Below are 21,826 nucleotides of genomic sequence, written 5' to 3'. Positions count from 1 at the left end.
TATTGCTTTGGTCAGAGAAAAACAGCATTTGTTTTTTGCAGACTGAAGGGAGGTCGGATTCATTTTATATAATTGAATTTAGCAGTCACTATGTCAGAGATGAGGCGATCTGAATGCAAAGACAGGAAAGTTAAATAATTAATGACACGTTTTCACAGAAAAACTTAATTTAGGCCAAACCTATAAAACAAATTTTAAAACCTTAACGCAGGCACTTATTTCATTATCATTTGTTGGATTTATTTGAAAGCATTTTTGTAAAAGTAGATGATTAATGTTGGGTAGAAGGGCTCTTAGTAGAAGGATGTATGCAAAGAGAACATTAAAGGAGCAGAGTGATTGTCTATATTCAGAGTAAATGTCTGCTGGTAGCTATGAATTGCCTCCAAATTGTTTGCTTTAAATTGCGACAAGTATTTGACGTCATATCTCAGTTTACAGTGAATAGCTCCACCTTCAACACCATAATCCCATCCAAACTCATTACCAAACTCGTGGACCCAGGAATCAACATCCCCCTCTGCCATTGAATTCTCGACTTTCTGACCTACAGACTACAATCAGCAAGGGTGGGTGACACCCACCCAACCCACACAGATGTTGTCTAGCCTGCTAGGTTACTGCTACACTTTGTGTTCTGCTCAGGAATACAGACTAGTTCATTATTTAGATTACAAATTACAAATCAAAAGTTTCTCCTGTTCATGCTATATAGTTATGCTTATGAATACTTATTTTAATGTTCTTTTTGGCAGGCTGCAAATATTCTCATAGTTATGCCCGTAGCTGCCTTTCTTTGCAATAATACATCTATCACATGGTTTTAACCCATGATGTGTGAGCCAAAGCAAGATTAAAATATCTCCTCTCATGAGAGAATCCTGTATGATTTTAAGAATGTAATGCAAACTAAGTCACTTGAAGGAAGCAAAGCCAGGAAAAATACTTCTTCCAAAAATTAGCTAATGATGATAGAACACTAAGAGACATATTATTATGTAGCAACATGGGATGTGGCTTCAGAGCAGAAGTAGCAAAGCCAGCAGTAAAGATTAGTAATAGTGCCTTCTGATTCTCTTTCCCTGGTTTTTGAAAAAAGAGCCAGGTGAAGTCAGTTAAATGTTCCTCAGTTAATTGCTTTCTTAATGTTCTGCCCAGGCTGTGCTCTATCCCTTTAGGCATAGAATAATTCGGCATCGAAACAGGCGCTTCCATCTACTATGTCCATGCCATGCACTGTACTCTAATTTATTTACTTTCGGTCCGTATCCTTCTACATCTTGGCAATACGGCTTGGCAATAAGCTCGATAGCTTCTTGAATGTTATAAGAGTATCTGCTTTCACCAACTCTTCAGGCAGCGTATTCCAAACTCCAATTACCCTCTATGCGAAATAATTCCCCTGAGACTCCATCAATAAGAGCATGCGAATCTCGTAATTCAAGCAGTGGCCTGGTGAATAATATAATTTTGGTGGCACAAAAAGCTATAATGCTAGTTTGGCAGAACCTGCCGTCAACCAGGATTGAGTCAAAAGTGCCTCGTGTTATTTTCACTCGTGTGCCAAGGAGAGCTCGAGTGCAACGCCTGGACCTGATAGTAAAACTTTGATATTTTCTTACCGAATACACCTGGGAGTTGCATAAGGATGTCTGTTACTAAATACCACCAAGAGATAAAGCTGCAGTGAAGGTTAAAGTGTGCATGAACCCACGAAGTGGACTCCCGCTTCAGCTCGAGCTCATCCAGGTGCTCGCAGCGATCATTGTGGTGTCACGAGGTATGCACGTGAATGGCCGTCGACTGCTGCATCTATTCTATTCTATTCTATTCCCTCTCCTCCCCCCGGGGGGTTCGGTCCAAATTACAATTTGGAACAAAAAGAGCCTATTTAATTGAAAACGTTAACAAAGTTATTAACTGGACGCAAAAAAACTAAAAAACTGATTGCATTTTTTTAAAGAAGAATTGAATGGATGAATAAAAGTGAAGTTGGAATGGGTATAGTTGATTTGGTAGCTGCAGCACATGGAAGCATGGTGAGATCCTAAGCAGCAAACTGCAGCGCAAGGGACTTTAGCTCAGAATTGATTAATTGGAATTCAAACCAGAGATTGTGATTTATCTTGGTGTGCCAACTGCACTGGTCATCTCCGCAAGAGTTATGAATGCAAACTACCTTTTTTTTCCATCTCACAAATCAAAACGTCTGCATTTAATCAAAGAAAATGTATTGTTATAAGCATAATATTTCTAAAAGAAAATGTGTAAAAACAATACATTAGTGCAAAAGAAAAAGTCCATGGTAGTGCAAAAGGTGGATTGTTGTGGGCCTGTTTACATGCTGTATGTTTAAACTAAACAATATTCTGCATTTTGCCTATTTTCTGTTTTGCACGACATGGTGTATTCGTGTATGGCATGATTTCCCTCAACACCATGTGAAACAAATATCTTAACTCTATGTCGGTACATATGACAATAAACCAATAGAATACCAAAGGAGGATATTTCACCTGTTGGGGGTACCCAGTACCACCATGAGACATGGTCTCATGATGAAAGCACACCTGTTTAATTCTGAGTCAATAACTAACTTCTCCAAGGATGTTGATCTTTGGAATCTTCTGCCCCTGAGAGCTGGGAGTTCTGTCATTTTTTTATATGGGTTCTGAGATGGGCCTTTGAAAGATATGGGGATCAGACCGGAGAGTGAAACAGCAGGTCATAATCACCAGGAGGATCACGTTTGATGATTCAACTCCACCTTGAACTCTTTATCTTCGAAAGCCATTGGCAATTTACTCCCACCTCATAACAGGTGATAGAGCGGTGCAGCTGTCTCACAGCTCTTGATCTAGGTTGAATCTTCTAGTGTGGAGTTTGCAGGTTTTCTCTGTGACTTTCGTCCCACATCCTAAAGCAGTGTGAGTGGTTGGTTAAGTGGCCACTGTAAATTGCCCCTGATGGACGTAGATTGTTTGATTAGGGAAATGAATGGCTAAATGGCATTGCTCTCCGAGCTGACACAGACTTGGTGGGTTGAATGGACGTTCTATGTTTGTGTTTTCAGGGGAAAGATGGAGAAAAAAAAGACTTTAAAACATTTCCAGCCACTGTGTATAAATTGTCTGCTTCGGGCGAGAGTCAGTGAAGAATGATTAAAACCTGTTGGACACTCCATGGCTTCACAATCCGACAGCCTGCAAAAGTCCTTTGACTATTGCACCCCCACCGAAACATGATTCGGATTACAAATCATAATTATGGTAATAACTTCAGGCAAGACATTTCCGGTCCATCCAGCTCAATAATCCATTCTTTCCATTTAAAAAAATAATTCTGCCGCCCTATTGGGAAGAAATTTCAATTTTCCTTATGGATCTATCTGTTACTTGCTTGTTCCTCCAGCTCGACAACAATTCTGTCATTCAAAACTATACCAAGAGGTGGCAGTGAGAACTTTGATTCATCAGTTCGACAAGCAAAGATATATTAGAAACAATTGGTTTTGTAACTGAAGTCACAGACAGTATAGATCTGGCACCTTTGTAGATTATTCAAGTCTTCTGTAATTTATATCAATTACCAAGGTTCCCGAGTCGTAAAACGAAGACTGTTCGACCAAACATTGAGGCAAGAAAGAAACAGCAGCTTCAGATGCATGTTTCCCGCTTGCAGGGGGCCGCATCTCCTTGCTCTGTGACAATAGCAGGGTCGGCGGCGTGAATGCCTGTACTGGTCAGCGGTGACTGGCCAGTGAGGGGGTGGGGTGGGGTGCCGGTGCCGGTGCCGGTAGAGAACGTTTCAAGCCACTGGGCTGTCTGGAGCGGCCTGGCCAATGTTCTGCCCCCTAGACCACAAGCTCCCAATCATGGGAGGAACGTAGGCATTCACCCGTGCACCGTGGAGGAGAGGGGGGAAGCTGGCCTGTAAGTGCTAAAGGCTAGCTTTACAATTGCTGCTGGCAAGTGACAATGTTGGGCGGGCTATCCATGCGGGACGATGAAGTTAGGTTCAAGCAAATCGCAGGGACACTGCGGATAAAGGTAATTGCGACAGCCATGTTTTTCATGACAATTTAAAAACCTAAAACGTTGTGCTGCTAGCGATAGAATATGTTCAAATGTTGGTATCCTCCCTATTCATTCAAAAGCCTCACTATATATTCGCCTAGATATTTTAACCTGCCTGTGCCAAGTCTCTGTTCAGTTCCTTTCCTCAAACCGCTCCCACAAAACTGCAAGGTTTGCCTTTAAACGTGCGGAATAAATATTCCACACTGAGAATATTCAGAAGAAAGGTCGTTTATCCATTCTCCTCCACAGATGCTGCCTGACCAGGTGACTTCCTCCAGCACTTGGTGTTTTTTGCTTCTGACGAACCCTTCTGGTCTTTTGTAGAGAGGTCGTACATTGTGCTCTGATGAAACCAAACATGGCCAGATGACACAAAGGAGAAGAGAGTGGAGAAACTAGGGACTTGCATACTTCTCTTCAACTATTCAAAAACACCAACCGTGACATATACATAATCCCCCAGACCAAGAGTGTTTAATTGTCACCGAAATGGAACAATGACATTCGTATTTACGTACCAGATGTGTGGGTTGCACCGTCTAAACAAAACAATCGTCCGTAGCAACCTGCTAAGGTCGTTTGTGCACTGATTGGTGATATCAGTCTTTTTTTCCGCTAAGTAATTTCCTAAAAAATTCTCTTATCATTATTATTGTCCCCAATGATGGGGAAAAAACTGGTCAGCGTTGTTATTCATTAATGATCATGAGTGGGATTTAGGAGAAAGAATAAGCTGTTTGGTAATAAGCATTTGAGCGTTAAGTCAAGTCCATGTGCCCCAGATAAGACAATGAAATTCTTGCTTGCTGAAGCACAACAGAGTATTGTAAGCATAAATACAAAACAGTTCAGTGTGTCTAGAGAGCATAGACCATAATATACACATAAATAAACAGATACAGTGCAATAGGCTGTTATAGTTCAGAGTTTGTTTGATGGCAAGGTTAATAGCCTGATGGCTGTGGGGAAGCAGCTGTTCCTGAACCCGGATGTACCAGATTTCAGGCTCCTGTACCTTCTACCTGATGGCAGCAGAGAGATGAGTGCGTGGCCAGGATGGTGTGGCTCCTTGATAATGTTGGCAGCCTTTTTGAGGCAGCAACTGCGATAGATCCCTTCGATTGTGGGGAGGTCAGAGCCGATGATGGACTGGGCAGTGGTCACAACTTTCTGCATTCTTTTCCACTCCTGGACACACTAGTTTCCGAACCAAGCCACGATGCAACCAGTCAGCATGCTCTCTACTGTGCACCTGTAGCAGTCCGAGAGAGTCCTCTTTGACATACCGACTCTCCGTAATCTTCTCAGGAAGTAGAGGCGCCGATGTGCTTTCTTTGATGTGCAATCATGAGTGAATGTCTTGACTGAATGATTGACTATATATGATCAATAGCTGAGCACATGCATTGATCCTGCCCTATCCCAATAATCACTGACTGCAACCTGAATAAGATGCATTTATTAATCAATTTTCAGTTCAAGACAGCATCTTGTGTCAATCGTGTCAGAGCTTAATTTTGCATACTATTCTCTTTCAAGAGGCATTATCAAAGCTTCTCTGAACATTTAAATATGTCACATCTACAGGTTCTTCCTGATCTGTTCTACCAGTTGCTTTCTCCAAAACGTTAGTATTTTGACAAACACAATTTCCCTTTCATAAATTCACATTGGCTTTGGTTAAAACCATTGATATTATCCTATTGTTCTGTAGTCACATCCTTTATAACACAATCATGCCTTTTCAGTACGAAAGATGTTCGGTTATTGGCCTATAGTACCCTGTTTATTCTCCCTTTCCTTTGTTTTTTAATTGCCTGAGGATTAATCATCTTTCACTCTCAATAATATAGGTAGACTCTTGTAATATTTATTTCTAGGTACTAATATCTTTCAAGTCCTTCTTTTCATTATGGCCCCAGCACTTTTGGAAACTTATTTGTGACCTCTTCCATGAAGGCAGAAACAAATAATTAAATGTTTGTGTCATTTCTTGGTTCCAATGGTAAATTCTCCCATTTCTGTCTATAAGGGACTTGTATTTGGCTTCATAATGAACTTTTGTTAGCATATATCCCATCCCCCCCCCCCCCCCCCCCCCCCCCCCCCCCCCGGGAAGAATAGTTTATTCTACAAGTTGTCAGCAGAGTAATACTAGATGTGGAATACTGATTATCATTGTGATAGTTGATATTTACAGTAAAAATAAAGGACTAAATAAACTTGCTACTAAATAAAAAACTGTTGTTTAGTGTCAGTGTTAGCATTGGTTTTTTTTTTTACCTTAATTTAAATAAAACCAAAAACCATAAACACTAAGCAGAGATATGACCACTTAAGGTCAAAGTCTGAAATGCTATCTCCATTTCCCACAGATACTGGTTAACCTACTCAGTGCTCAATTTCAGTTGAGCTTTCTTATTTGCTTTACGAATGTGAGAAACCGATCACAGTTGTAATCTCCTCCATATCTTTGATGGTAAAAGTGAATGCCTCGCTCAAGTTGACTGGAACAGGTTATTTGAGGAGAAAGGAACATCGGCCAAGTGGAATGTGTGTTATGGTTTAAAACTATCCCTGCCTTCAAAGGCGTGGGGTCGATCAATTAAAGTGTTTTCCACTGAAAATTTTAAATTTTATCAATTTTACAAACGTTATATAAATAACTGCAATTGATCGGTAATGCAGTGCGTGGATGCTGCGGTACTGGTCCGGGTGCTAACCTGATCACTGTATAATTTGTAATGCAATTATTTCTTTTTGGAGTTACTCGTGAAAGCTTATTGAAATTCCTCAACAATTTTGTCTGGTGTTTTCATTAATTGAATGGAACACTTAATGAATGAGGAAAAGATTGATTTAACTTCCCGCTTGTCTAAAACTGTATTCGTGCATGATATACATGTTGAGGAATAGCTCTCTCTTTAATTGCTTAGCTATTAATTCTAGAATAAAACGGCTAGGTTTAATAAATCTGATTTACTTGATGGAGCGGATCAATAAGCTTATTAACGTGTACCAGTGCGGACTCGTCTGTGGAAGACGCACCAACCTACCTCCAAAGCGTGGTAAGAACTCTTCTCCTTTACTGACTACTTCATCGGGGGATTATCAAAGCAACCGAATGACAGATGTATGAGATTCATAGTTTCACTAATTAAATCCTGCGTTTAACTATCTTCGACAGGGTTGGGCTGAAACACAGTTCGAGTCGAGTCAACCTGTTGCAGGTCGGGCTGCAGGTATTGGGTGCACAGACTCGGCATTTGAAGGGCGGCACTAATCGTTGAGTTAAACACAAAGTACTGGAGTAACTCAGTTGATCAGGCAACAACTCTGGAGGGAATGGATAGACAACGTTTCTGGTCGGGATCCTTTTTCATACTGATTGTGCTAGGGGGGAGAAAGCCGGAAAAGAGGTGGGGGCGGAACACAAGATTCCACCATCCGCAGTTCCTTGTGTCTCTTATATAGTTACGTTGTCGTGAATAAACAGAGATTGAATGGGAACAATGCAGATATGCAATATAACATTTATATAAGGAGACGAATTATATAGTTGATCATTCAGTCTCAGTATTCCCCCCCCCCCCCCCCCCCCCCCCCCACAACCCCCCCCCCCACCCCCAACCAAATATTCACGAAGCACGGTTAGTCTCGGTTAGTCTCCTCACACGGAGCACAAGCATTACTTCGGGGTAATGCCGGGCGTTACTTATTACAGCTGCATCTTTGTGTTTTAAACTATCCCTGTGGACTCAAGCGTGGGACGTCTCCCCCGGTTAATGGAGTGGAATTAATGCAGGATTTAGTTGTTACAGTCTGTGAGTGCAATAGTGGGATAGCTGATTCTAATGGCAGTGAACGAGATGTAATGCGATCTGCCAAGACGCTGATGCATTCATTTTCCTGATGGTACCAAGACTGTGTGCCACTTTCCAGTCGACGAGGCATTTCCGCATCGTATTTCTTTCCTTGGGTGTAGAATAAAAAGGATTTAAAACAAAACAACATTAACGTTCATAGCAAAGAGCAGATATATGAGAATCTCGCTCGATATTGTCATAGCCGCCTGGAGATAATCCCAGACTGACTGAAATCCGTCTCGACCACACACGTCAGTAGATGGTGAATTGCATTGGGCTTGAGTTTACAGTCGAGGAAATGGGATCATAATACTTTAAGATTGCCCTCAGAATTAAATAATCTAAATAGGTAAGTCCGAAATTATAGTTCAAACAAAACAATTGGCAGATATTTTGAGTCTTGAATGAAATTTTAAGTAAGCCTTTCGTTTAAATCAAGAATCGCCAACTAACTACTTGAACGAGTGCGCCGTCAATGCACGCATTATAAATACAATACTACAATCTCACGAATTGTAGGAGGGGTTTGAAATGCTTCATTCTGTGCGATCTTAAAGGAAAGTTGAACATGAACACAAAAAAATCGACCACAACTCATGAACCAAAAAGGTCACTATTTTTGAAGAACCGACAAGAATCCGGTTTAGAAATCAATGGTTTTGTATTACAGCCCGAGTTAACAGCAACCGCGGATTTCGGGAACATTATTAAGCGTGTCTTTGTTTTTGCTATGGGATAAAGATTAAGAGGGTAGTTTGCACTACGGGTAGGCTTATCAGGTTCGAGTTAAAGTGCATATGTTAAGGTTTATAGACCTTTAATCTTCAACGAGGTCTGGGTTAATATGGATGCTATCTATTTGTATGATGAGAGTGATATATGTTAGGGCAATAAGGGTGGTGCCTCCACTCCACTAAATGTGTTACCAGATGCTATTTGTATTTTGATTAGGACTAATCATGTATTTAGGGTTAGTGTTGAGACCGGAATTTGGTCTAATCTTTTCATTGTTGGTAATTATGGGTTTAAAAAATTTAAAAATTCATTCGTTTGAAAACTCGCGATTTTTCGCCCAAAAGTTTATGGCGAATAAAATAGCAAGTATCGCGTTTTCACTATGAGCGCAGACAACCAGAGCATGACTATATAATATATGTGATCAAGACTTTAAGATAGAGCACCTAGTGTTTGGTTAAGGGAGGTGTTGATATTATTGGAAGTCATAAACTGAAATTAAAACTACTGTCGTATGTTGTCAAAGCCACCCTCTGAACTACTTAAAGTGATCAAGATCCTAAGTGACAAACTGTATTGAAGCCGGGGCCACGAATGCACAGCCCTTCCCTATGGATGAGGGTTTGGGTATTCAAATATCCACGCCGCCGGCCAGATTTACGTACATTGATCACGTTCTAGCAATAACGTGTGATGCCAGTGTCTAATGTCCGCGATGGGGCTTGTGTTGTAAAAGCAGCTGATTACTTTCTGGTTAAATATAGCTGGTCTGCGGTAAGGAAAAGATTTAATGGGAAATGCTCGGCATTCTTCTTCAAATGGCAACAGCGACGCCAGCGTCAGGTTTGAACAGCAGCCGAGCCGGGATGTTCCTGATCGCTTTTGGACTTTTGCTCCAGCTCTTTTTCTGCCATGCGTTGGCTGACTCTACCTTCTTGGACAAAGCTTTCTCATTGCAAACAGGTATAATGCATTATTATTACGCCATTCCCATCTCTTTTGTTTGCAGTTTTGTATAAAATGCATGACATCGACAGTGTACGTAAAACCAACACTCCGAATTCGGCTAAGATTGTCCTAATCAATGTCCTAATCTGATCCCACCGGATTACCGACCTGTCGTGGACCAGGAGGTTAAACGATTTGCATGGGCCAGTGTTAGATTTCTAATATTGTAAATTGTCTTTGCGTTCATTCTATTTCGGTCGCTTCACCGGGAGAGAGGACAAATCTAAGCGCAAATCTTTCTAAAAATACAACGGGTCTCTTCCTTATTGCTACAGGACGCCAATCGGATGTGAGAGGGTAAACATCAGCTGGCTCCGTACATATCACATATTCAGTCAGGTCTCCTGAAATAACTTGCTCAGCCAGCAAGACTTTATGGGAAACTATTTCTAATTGTTTGCGGACGTTGCCTTGGGAACCGCTAAATTAGACTTGGATAAGGACATTTAGATCGAATTTTAAAACACAACAATTAAGAAGATGTTAAACAACCCATTTAGTGTGAAAACCATCTCGGGTGGAACTGCTGAGGAGAAAGTGTTCTACATGGAAATTAGAGTAACGCTTCATGAAAGATTATGGATTATTTTATGCGGCCATTTATTGAGATTCATAAGATTTGGTACACGTAGCGTTTTTAATGTAAGGCACACAATGCTGGAGTAAATCATCGATTTCAGATTGAAGAAGGGACCCGACCCGAAATGTCACCAATCCATGTTCTCCAGAGATGCGGCCTGACCGGTGAGTTACTCCAGCACTTTGTCTTTAAAATAAAACTGGGAACAGTTCCTTGTTTCGAAAGTTTTGCACACCACCACATAGAAACATAGAAAATAGATGCAGGAGTGGGCCATTCGGCCCTTCGAGCCAACACCGCCATTCAATATGATCATGGCTGATCATCCAAAATCAGTACCCCGTTCCTACTTTCGCCCCCATCCAGTACAAAAAAACAAACAACATTAAAACACGAGGCTGTTGTTGACTTGTCCAGTTCCGTAGGAGTGCACCGAACTACGAATATATGTGCAGCAAAAGATGCGGACACAATAATATTGCAGGATAGGTTGTTTGTTTCGTTTTCATTGAGTGATTAGAGAACCACCAAATCGCTATCATATATTGTCAATGGAGCGCACTGGAAGTATTATCTGATCGGGAGAAACGGGAAACTGTAAAAATGCTGGTTTACAAAAAAAGACACAAAGTGCTGGAGTAACTCAACAAATCAGACAGCATCTCTGGAGAACATGGATAGGTGACGTTTCGGGTCGGGACGCTGCTTCAGGCTGCCTGCATTTCATTGTTTTTACATGTTGACTGGGCCACGGCGACATCTCCTCAAGGTATGCTTTGAAGGCGTCCAAGTCTGAAGAAGGGTCCCGACCCGAAGGTCATCTATGCATGTTATTCAGCGATGCCGCCTGACCCGTAGATCCAGCACTTTGTGTCGTTTTTAATATGATATGAAGGCTTACAAAGTACAACTTAAATTAAATGCTACAATTTTAAAGATAGTGCAAAAAAAAGACAACCCCGTTGTCTTTATGTAAATAACTGAAGATGACAGAACAAGTTAGCAAAACAGTTGCATAAGTGATTGAATAGATTGTAGCATTGAGAACAAGTGTCAGAAAGTGAAGCTGAACGTATGTAAACATAGGTTTTTGTGTTTGCGGGGGAATTCTGTTCAGTGCTGAATATCATACTTGAGGATCTTAATACCATAAAGATTTTGTAGAGGGAACAGTTTGCTTTAGAGTTGGGATTTACCATCCAGTGGGCCTTTTTTATGGATGAGTCTGTTATATAGGGTTGTCAATTGAGAAACAAGAGACCATAGATGAATAGTATAGACGGAGGAACTCAGCGGGCTGAAGAACATCTGTGGAAGCGAAGCGATGGTCGCATCAGGACAGCAAGCGTAGATGAGATGTAGAAAGAAGTGAGAAGCAGGAGTGAGGCCAGTAGGTGATCGGTGTAACACTATAGGGAAGGTGATAAGAAGATGGAAGGGTCGGGGCAAGGAGGATATGGGTGGATAGAACCGGATGTGGAAAGGTAATGAGTCTTGGTGATGTGGCCTGGGCGCAAGATGGTGGGGTGGGGGGGGAATGGCCGTAGTGAACCAAATGTGAGTGTACCTGGGTAGACTGGTGGGAGAGGGACGAGAACTGGTTACCTGATATTGGAAAATCTCCTTGCATTACCCAGGCCGTTTTCCCTGGCAGGCATCATCTGTAACTAATCCCATCTTGCAGCACCTGGCCCATAGCGTTCTATGCTGAGGTGATTAAAGGGCTCATAGTAACACTTCTTACACACGGTCGTTGACTCTGCTTCCACCAGTCTTTCAGGTAGTGGAGTCGCCACTCTCCATGTTAAAAATGTCCCCCCTCAGATCCTTCTAAATTTCTTAACGCTTAAACTAAATCTATAATTTTATCCAACTCTGGTATGGGGAAAGATTTCCTGCAGTCTACCTTGTCTATAATCCTTTTGATTTTATATATTTCGATCACCTCATCTTTTTCAGGGAAAACAAACCCAGCTTCTCCTCATAATTGATTGTGCATCGCAGGCGGTGGGTTTCCTCTGCATAGTCTCCAGTGCTATCATTTCTTTACTATAGTGTAGTGTCTAGAACTGCTTGCAGTGCTACAGTTGAAGTCTAGCCAATGTTTTATAAATTTGGAGCATAACTTCCTTGCACTTGTATTCAATGGTCCAACACAGGAAAGCCAATATCTCATATGCCTCATAACCATATTATCTACCTGCACTGTCACCTTCAAGGATCTTTAAACTTGTACCCCAAATCCCTCTGTTCTTCCTGAGAACCCAACTATTCGTGGTATCTCAGCCCTTTTCACCAACATCACTATTACCCTGTAACTTAAGACTACCTTCCACGCTATCAACCAATGCATCACGTCACACTTATCGGGGTGAAATTTCAATTGATAGTTCAATTGAAAATAAGATGGCCCTGATTCTGATGAAAATCCATTACTATGAAATGTTAATCACAGATGCTGCCTGATCTGCTGATAATATCCTTTGCGTTCTATTCTCTGCTAATCTTTTATTATGAGTCTTCTCCAGGTTAATAAGGTTCCATTCTGGAAAATTGTTCCATCCCGCTGGTCTCTGAAATGCTTGTACATAAGTCAGGTGTTTATAACCTGGGGAGGACCTGTAATTTTAATGCCTGGGAAAGTATATCCTTTTGTACCAAAAATAATTATCCCGGTCACAGTTGCCAGATAAGGAATTTCAAAATATATATAAATCCTAACTAGGGTTTTTTTTTTAGAACTGCAACTAATGCAGTTGCATATCACTTTTTTTTAATCTGTGAAAAGGTAGTAAGCAGGTCAACATTTACAGCCCATCCAGGATTTGCCTCAGGGGCCACTCAAGAAACGGTAAACACAATCCCAGTCGGAAGTATATGGAGGTGTACTTGTACATGATGATTTTCTGAGGCCCTACCATCTGGTAGGCGACTGATTTCAGAGTTTCTTCTAAGAAGCCTCACAGAGTAATTGCAGAAGATCCAATTTCATTGTTGAGGCACTCTTCACACAAGTTTCTTTGTTGAAGTTGGACGGTGTTGAAGTTCTTGAGGATTATTGCAGCTTATCCAAGCAAATGGAAAATATTCAGTCACACTCCCAACATGTAGTTTGCAACTGGTGGGATGGCTTTGGGATGTCAGGAGGCGAGTTGCTTAATGATCCTCTAATTTTCACAGGCATTAATGTACCCGGGTCTAGTTCATTTCTTTTATAATTAGTTTCCTAGTTGCAGTACAGTGAAACTATTGTGTGCAGTTTTGGTCTCCAAATTTGAGGAAGGACATTCTTGCTATTGAGGGAGTGCAGAATAGGTTCACAAGGTTAATTCCCGGGATGGCGGGACTGTCATATGCTAAGAGAATGGAGCAGCAGGGCTTGTACACTCTGGAATTTAGCAAGGTGAGAGGGGATCTTATTGAGACATATAAGATTAAAGAGAGTTTGGACACACTAGAGGCAGGAAACGTGTTCCCAATGTTGGGGGAGCCCAGAACCAGGGGCTACAGTTTAAGAATAAGGGGTGAGCCATTTAAACAGCAATGAGGAAACACTTTTTCACACGGAGAGTTGTAAGTCTGTGGAATTCTCTGCCTCAGAGGGCAGCGGAGGCTGGTTCTCCAGATACTTTCAAGAGAGTTAGATAGGGTTCTTAAAGATAGCAGAGTCAGGGGATGTGGGGAGAAGGCAGGAACGGGGTACTGTTTGTGGATGATCAGCCATGATCACATTGAATGGCTCGAAGGGCCGACCTATTGTCTATTGTCTATAAACTAGAAGCTTATAACATTGACATTGAAATGTGCAAAGCATGAATCAAAAGATCGGATATCTGTAAACAATAATCCTTGCTGTTATGGTGGGTGGACAATCATGACAGCCAGTCACCGCTGCTTATCTCTGCTTCAAGTTTTCAACATGATTCAACAAGCATACTTTAATAAAATGACAGTTCCTTAATTTTCTATTTTAAATATGCAATTACCAGACAATTAGTTTGTCAATTTTGCTTATAAATGTCATTGAATATTCCGAATAGTCAATTCATCCATGATTTTGCACTAATTTTTATTTTATTATAATTTTGTACTAGATCAGTACTAATCTGAAGATTTCTACTGCTGTGTGTCTTATAATTAGTTGATTGGCATGGTTATTTATCAATAGCCCAAGCTTGGCATTAATATTATGTTGCTCTTTTACATTGCTTTGTTCAAATTCTTGAGATTATTATTCCTTAAGAGAAGATTATTGAGTTGTAATGTAAACTACAATAAGGTACTGTTTAATTATCTTTTATTTGCAATGCAGCATTGGCACCAGTGGAACACAAGAAAAGAAGCATTAACAAATGCTGCCTTCTGACCCCTCCACCACCTCCAATGTTTCCACCACCTGCCTTCATGGAAATTAAAAGTCTAGTGAGTACATTCAAGTTCCTATGCAATATATCCACAATGCTATCATTCTTACCAATTGCACGATGGTACCCACAGGAGGTGGATGATGTCTTAAATACATATTTGCAGTCTCTATTTATTATGAAGAATGTCACAGAAGCTTGGGAATTCAAGAAGAGAATAGCGATGTCTTGAAATATACCCATATTCCAAAAGAATTGGTGCTGGCAGTGTTAAAGCAAATGAAGTAAGACAAATTCCTGGGGCATGACCTGGATGACCCTAAGACATTGTGGAAGATAGAGAAGAAATTGCTGGGGCCCTGACAGAGATATTTGTATCATCGTTAACCATGTGTAAGGCATCAGATGACCGTATAGAAACATAGAAACATAGAAATTAGGTGCAGGAGTAGGCCATTCGGCCCTTCGAGCCTGCACCGCCATTCAATATGATCATGGCTGATCATCCAACTCAGTATCCCGTACCTGCCTTCTCTCCATACCCCCTGATCCCCTTAGCCACAAGGGCCACATCTAACTCTCTCTTAAATATAGCCAATGAACTGGCCTCAACTACCCTCTGTGGCAGAGAGTTCCAGAGATTCACCACTCTCTGCGTGAAAAAAGTTCTTCTCATCTCGGTTTTAAAAGGATTTCCCCTTTATCCTTAAGCTGTGACCCCTTGTCCTGGACTTCCCTAACATCGGGAACAATCTTCCTGCATCTAGCCTGTCCAACCCCTTAAGAATTTTGTAAGTTTCTATAAGATCCCCTCTCAATCTTCTAAATTCTAGAGAGTATAAACCAAGTCTATCCAGTCTTTCTTCATAAGACAGTCCTGACATCCCAGGAATCAGTCTGGTGAACTGTCTCTGCACTCCCTCTATGGCAATAATGTCCTTCCTCAGATTTGGAGACCAAAACTGTACGCAATACTCCAGGTGTGGTCTCACCAAGACCCTGTACAACTGCAGTAGAACCTCTCTGCTCCTATACTCAAATCCTTTTGCAATGAAAGCTAACATACCATTCGCTTTCTTTACTGCCTGCTGCACCTGCATGCCTACCTTCAATGACTGGTGTACCATGACACCCAGGTCTCGCTGCATCTCCCCCTTCCCCAATCGGCCACCATTTAGATAATAGTCTGCTGTCCTGTTTTTGCCACCAAAATGGATAACCTCACATTTATCCACATTATACTGCATCTGCCAAACATTTGCCCACTCACCCAGCCTATCCAAGTCACCCTGCAGTCTCCTAGCATCCTCCTCACAGCTAACACTGCCCCCCAGCTTAGTGTCATCCGCAAACATGGAGATATTGCCTTCAATTCCCTCATCCAGATCATTAATAAGTGTATAGTGGCTAATGTTGTGCCTTTATTTAGAAAAGGCTGGAAGAACAAATTAGAACTATAGTTCAAATAGTTTATTGTCACATGCTGTGGTGGGAAAGTGCTTAAAAGGGATTGTGAGAGACAAAATCTACCTGCAAGAACAGATCAAGGATAGTCAGCATGCCTTTGTACATGGGGAAATAGAATCTCACAAATTTTATTTGAGATTTTTGAAGAGGTAACCAAGAGGACTGACAAGGTTAGAGCAGTAGATGTTGCTACGTGAATCTTAGCAAGATCTTTGATGAAGTTCTGCAGTGGGCTGATCTGGAAGGTTAGTTCACATGGGATCCAGGGTAGGTAAGGTAAGTAGAATGGTGGTAGGAGGCGTAGCGTAGTAGCGGAGGGTTATCAAATTGGAGGTTTGTGACCAAGGGGATAATATAGGGATTGATGCTAGGTCCTTCTTTGTTCCTCATCTTGCAGATCACATCAAAACTTTGAGATAGTGGGCAGGGAAGACTGGTAATCTGAGTTTACAACAGGATCTGGATCAACTGGGAATGGGCCAAGGAATGGCTGGTGGAATTTAACTTGGACAAGTGCAGAATTAGGAATTTTGGTAAAATAATTCAGGGCAGAATTTACACAGTAAATGATAGGGCCCAGGGGAATGTTGTAGAACAGAGAGACCAAGGGTTACAAGTACATGGTTCCCTGAAAGTGGCATAACAGGTGGTCAGGGTGGTGAAGAAGGCATAAGGCACATGTGCCTTCATTGGTCGGTGTAATCACTACAAAAATTTGGACATCATGCTACAACTGTACAGGACAGTGTTTAAGCTGGAACCGGCGCAGAAAAGATTCACAAGAATGCTACAGAGACAGGAGAGCTTGAATTATAAGGTGGGACTTGAACTATTTAGGCTGTAGCTTTTTTGCCTGGTGTAGGAGGATGAAGGTTGACTTTATAGAGGTACTAGACCAAGTGGGACCTGTTGGGTCCGTCACATGGGAGGGCAAGTCCCTAAACGCAGAATTCCACCACTCACCTATAGCCCCCAACTGCGCAGGCGTGGCTGACGGGTTCCTGTTGTGAAACCAGAGATCCCCGTTGTGACACGAGTCACGACAACCCTCCCCAACTGTGCCTCGCCATCCCTCTTCCTACCCCTATACTGCTCCATTGCCCCTCATCCCCAACACTCCCTCACCTTTCCCTCCCTCTCCTTTCCCCTACCCTCAGTCACTCCCTCCCTCCATAACCACTCTCCCCTCCCTACCTCTCTCCTCTCCCTCACAGAACACAGCTTTCCCACACCTCACCTCTCCCCTATCCCAGTCCCCCACTAAACACAATGTTTAAATAACATTTCTCCTCCTCCACTCCCTCCCTCTCCTAACAACATAACAAATCTCTAATTGCACTGGGTGGAACAGGCAGTTCATGTTAGATCCTATTGTGATGTCACACGCTGCTAACTGTCAGTGGAACACTGCTGAGGGGCAGTTTATGTAAATGAGTTCCCATTGTGACATCATAGTTGCTAACTGCAACTTCAAGTTATTTTTTTTCAAACTGGATTTTGTAAAGTTAAAAAGTGAATACCTTGTAAAATATAACATCAATCTGAACAAAATTTGATAAAAACGCAATAAGACAACTGTGCGTAAGGTGGTCAAAAATTTGGAGCACTATCGTGTACCATTTTGGTGTAGCTCCAGGAGCACATACACAAAATACATATATAATCACAAACAAGATGAGAGTTTTAGAGACACACACACATGTGCACACACACACACACACACACACACACACACACACACACACACACACACACACACACACACACACACACACACACCCAAGTGGGACCCGTTGTGTCCCTGTCACATGGGAGGCCTGGTCCCCCGATGCAACCAGTTCCCCCAAAGCAATATTCCACCACTCACCCGTTCCCACATCGCAACCCGTTCCCCAACGCAATATTCCACCACTCACCCATAGCCCCCAACTGCGCAGGGGTGGCTCATTTCCCCTTATCCCCCAGCACCCTCACCCACTCCTCTTCATCCTCCCTCTTTTTAAACTTAAAAAAAATGCAAGCACCTGCTGCCTGGACTTAAAAAAAAATGCCAATTCCACTTCCCCTGCCTCCCCAGCATTCCCTCTCCCTCCTGTTCAGCATCCCTCTGCCAGGACTCGGTGTTCTGTGATTGCAACATTGTTGCAAATGAGATCCCATTGTGACATCATTGCTGTAACTGCCAGCAACTGCTACTGCGGTGTTCAAGTCATTCTTTCTCAAACTGGATTTTGTAAACTTATAAATGTGATAACTTGGAAAAAATAACATCAACCTGAACGAAACTTGTTGAAAACATACCACAGGACAATTGTGAGTAAGGTGGCACAAAAATTGTAGTGTTATCGTGTACCATTTTGGTATAATTTCAGGATCTCACTCACTCACAGATAGACATCCAAACAAACAAGATGAGAGATTTAGAGGCAGACAGACAGACAGACCGACAGACAGACAACAACATCGAGGGGCATAGATGACATAAATGATCACTGTCTTTTCCCCAGGACAGGTGTGTCTAAAACTAGTGGGTGTAGATTTAAGATGAAAGGGGACCCGAATGGCAATGTTTTCACACAGAGTATGATAGGTATATGGAATAAGTTGCAGAGGAAATGAATGAGGGGGTACAATTACAATGTTTAAAGGGTATTTGAACAGGTACTTGAATATAAAAGGTCTAGAGGGATATGGGCTAAATGCAGGGAATGTGTCTAATTTAGGTATGCAATTTAGTGAACAAGGAAAATTGGGCCGAATAGCCTATGTGCATGCTGTATAACTCTACGCAATTATTTTCCTTTGCTTTTGTTTGACATAAAAGTGGAAACACTCAGCAATTTGGCTAGCATCCTTTTCGTCTGACCTGCTGAATATTTACATTATTTGCAACTTTTTGCTTTTGAAACACTTTGTTGGTATCTATTCTGGCAGATCATCCAAGGCAGAGGAAAGAGGAAAAATCAATTCAAATCCGTTTAATATACATAATATTACTTTGCTGGAGAATGGAATGTTTCCTGAGATAAACTCAGTAATATTTCACACATCTAGTTCAACACAGTTACTATAATAACGGCAAATGATTGCTGATGCTGTAAATATGAAAGACAAGCTACAGATGCTGTAAGGAGTCGATAGCTAAGATTGCAAAAAAAGAAGTAGGCAACATATTTGTTCAGCTCATAAGAAATTGAAGAAATTAAAGATCTAATAGTTTAGGAACAATTAAAGATCTGGGGAAATGTGGAAAGGCAGTTGAATAACGTACAGTGGGATGGTGTGTGGTGAGATCGAAGGGGAAGTAATTAAAAGAGTTAATGTCCGGTAATGTGTTATTGGAATTTAACATGTTTTCAAAACTGTCAACTGAAACACATAACAGCTTCATGTTTTATATATGCATTAACTGGTTTATTTTTAGATATTACTAGACCAAGTGCAGACCTGTTGGGTCTGTTCCCTCAACGTGCGGTAGTGGGGGAAGGAGGCGGCATGCAGCGTCACACACACTAACTACCAGCCCCCCCCCCCCCCCCCCCCCCCCCCCGCACTCACGCTAATCACCCCCCTTGATATTATATTAATATTATTAATTTGCTCCTTTTACCCCCCATAAACACCCTATCTACTGACGCATACAACTTGCAGTCACACCTAGAGAGGGGGGGGGGGGGGGGGGGGGGGGGTAGAGAGTGAGGGCAGATAGAGAAGGGACAGAGAGAGAGGGGCAAGAGGGAGAGGGGGGTGGAGAGGAGGAGAAGAGGGAGGGTGGGTAAGGGGGAAAAGGTGGGGGAGGAGGGGAAGAGAGAGAGAGGGTGAGAGTGAGGGGGAGAGATAGGGGGGAGAGGTGGGGAGCAGGGGGGAGGGTGGAGGGAAGAGGGTAGGGGGTGTGGAGGGGAGGGGGTTTAGGGGATGGAGGGAGGGTGGGGGGGGAGGGGAGGGGGTGGGGGGGGGGGGGGGGGACGGGTGGGGGAGGGGGAGGGGGGGGGGGGGGAAGAGAGGGGAATGAGGGGGTGTGCTGAGAGGGGAGGGGAGAGGTGGGGAGCAGAGAGAGGGGGGAGGGAGGGTGGAGGGAAGGGTGTAGGGGTGTGTGGAGGCGAGGGGGGTTTAGGGGAGGAATGGTGGGGGAGGGGATGGAGGGGAGGGGAGAAAAAGAGGAGATGGAGAGGGGGAGAGGAGAGAGAGGAGAGGAGAGGGGGGGAGGAGGGGGGGGGAGAGGGAGAGAAGAGGGAGGGGGGGGGGAGATGGGGGGGGGGAGGAGATGGGGGGGAGAGGAAAGGGGAAGGGGAGAGGAACGGGGGGGGAGAACCTAAAAAACATTTTAGAACCAAAATAGACACATTCCGCGAGCATTGTAGAACCAAAAGAGACACTTTTTGCAAACATTTTAGAACCAATAAACACTTTTTGCAAACATTTTAGAACCAATAGACACATTCTGCAAGCGTTTTAGAACCACTAAGGACACTTACATTTGAGTAGACATGTGTTCAGTGTTATTCACAGCTCAGAGAAACGTGACCCTCTGCCTTCCTCCGCTTGTAGACACTGATTGAGGCACACCACTTCCTGGTTTTATAGTCCCTCCCCCCTGCCGCCAGCAGGGGCAGCAGAGAGACTGGGGAATTTTGTAAAATCATTAATATCTCTGTCATTTTTCATCTACGGGAAAAATCCTCGGCACACATACGGTGGAGGGGGGCCCTGAGCAAGGTGGCCAAACATGACGGCCATAGGTGGCGGCGTTCTATTGGAAATCGCAGCACAGATGGCCAAAACCGGTCAAGAACCGACTTTTAGTAATATATAGATAGATTGTCAAGTTGAAGTCTATAATGATTATCGAATGTTTTAAGATTTGTCTTTTTTATGAAGGAAATTGTGCTATTGTTCTCCCCTTCATCAAATTTCTAATGTCATTCATCAGAGATGGTTCCATGTCCTGTCTGCATGTATGTGCTAGATATCCCATGTTAGAAGGACATTTGACCCAGGCAAGAAATATCTCAGCCCAGATTAGCATTTTATTTTTGACCCCAGATAGTGCGTTAATCAACTGAGCTATTTCAAAGGTGTGGATTGTGCATTGCAATATACGTCTTGTATATTGCATTTGTGTTTCTTCTTTAGCATTCTTTTATAATGGTTCACTCCTATTTTTCTCTGTTAATTTAAACAATTAGATAGTGGATTGCCGTTGCTCCTTATTTCTAACCTTCACACTTTAGTTTATTTTGTGCACTCTGCCCAGATGATCCATTTTCTTTTTCCTGTACATCTTTTGACTGATTTGATTAATTTGGAATAACAACACATGTTTTGTTTTTGCTTTCCTCAGCAAGAAGATAATTTGCAAAACTTACCCCTGGAAATAAAGCCAACCGAACCTTCATGTAAAGTAACAGGTATAATTGGTCCTCCTGGGCCTTCAGGTCCCCAGGTAAGAATAATAAACATTTTGGGATGAATAAGGTCATTTGAAAATCAATCTTTTGGTCTAAATTTATATTAAATTAAAGTAACTCAAAGCACAACCATTTTTCAGCCTTACTCAGCAATGCTCACCCCATCCCGACCACCTCCAAATGTTTCCCAAAGGAGCATTGCTTTCCTTTCTATCTTTTTATTTATATGTCTCATTAAATGAACCCAAACATGTCAGCCAACTACAAAAGTGCTTTATGTCACACAGATTGTGGAGAGGTCAGTTATAGTTGGGTTAAG

The 21,826-nt window shown here is 42.3% G+C and overlaps 1 protein-coding gene across 4 annotated transcripts in view; it reads left to right on the top strand.

The window, feature by feature from the left end:
• The first annotated feature begins 3,791 nt into the window (after positions 1–3,791).
• Positions 3,792–21,826, top strand: part of colq (collagen-like tail subunit (single strand of homotrimer) of asymmetric acetylcholinesterase) — a 102,931-nt gene continuing 84,896 nt past the window's right edge. For 2 of the 4 annotated variants that reach the window (XM_055660227.1, XM_055660210.1), the window contains exons 1-4: positions 3,792–4,049; positions 9,445–9,643; positions 14,581–14,690; positions 21,441–21,542. In XM_055660227.1, the coding sequence (XP_055516202.1) occupies positions 9,478–9,643; positions 14,581–14,690; positions 21,441–21,542 (378 nt within the window). In that variant the 5' untranslated portion in view covers positions 3,792–4,049; positions 9,445–9,477. Of the gene's footprint in view, positions 4,050–7,949; positions 8,295–9,444; positions 9,644–14,580; positions 14,691–21,440; positions 21,543–21,826 lie in introns of those variants that run through there. The other 2 variants (XM_055660218.1, XM_055660237.1) reach the window with 2 other exon arrangements.

The sequence above is a fragment of the Leucoraja erinacea genome, chromosome 2, assembly GCF_028641065.1.
Source record: "Leucoraja erinacea ecotype New England chromosome 2, Leri_hhj_1, whole genome shotgun sequence".
NCBI lineage: Eukaryota > Metazoa > Chordata > Chondrichthyes > Rajiformes > Rajidae > Leucoraja > Leucoraja erinaceus.
Note: the sequence above shows the minus strand (reverse complement) of the source record. Positions and strands in the feature narration are given on the sequence as shown.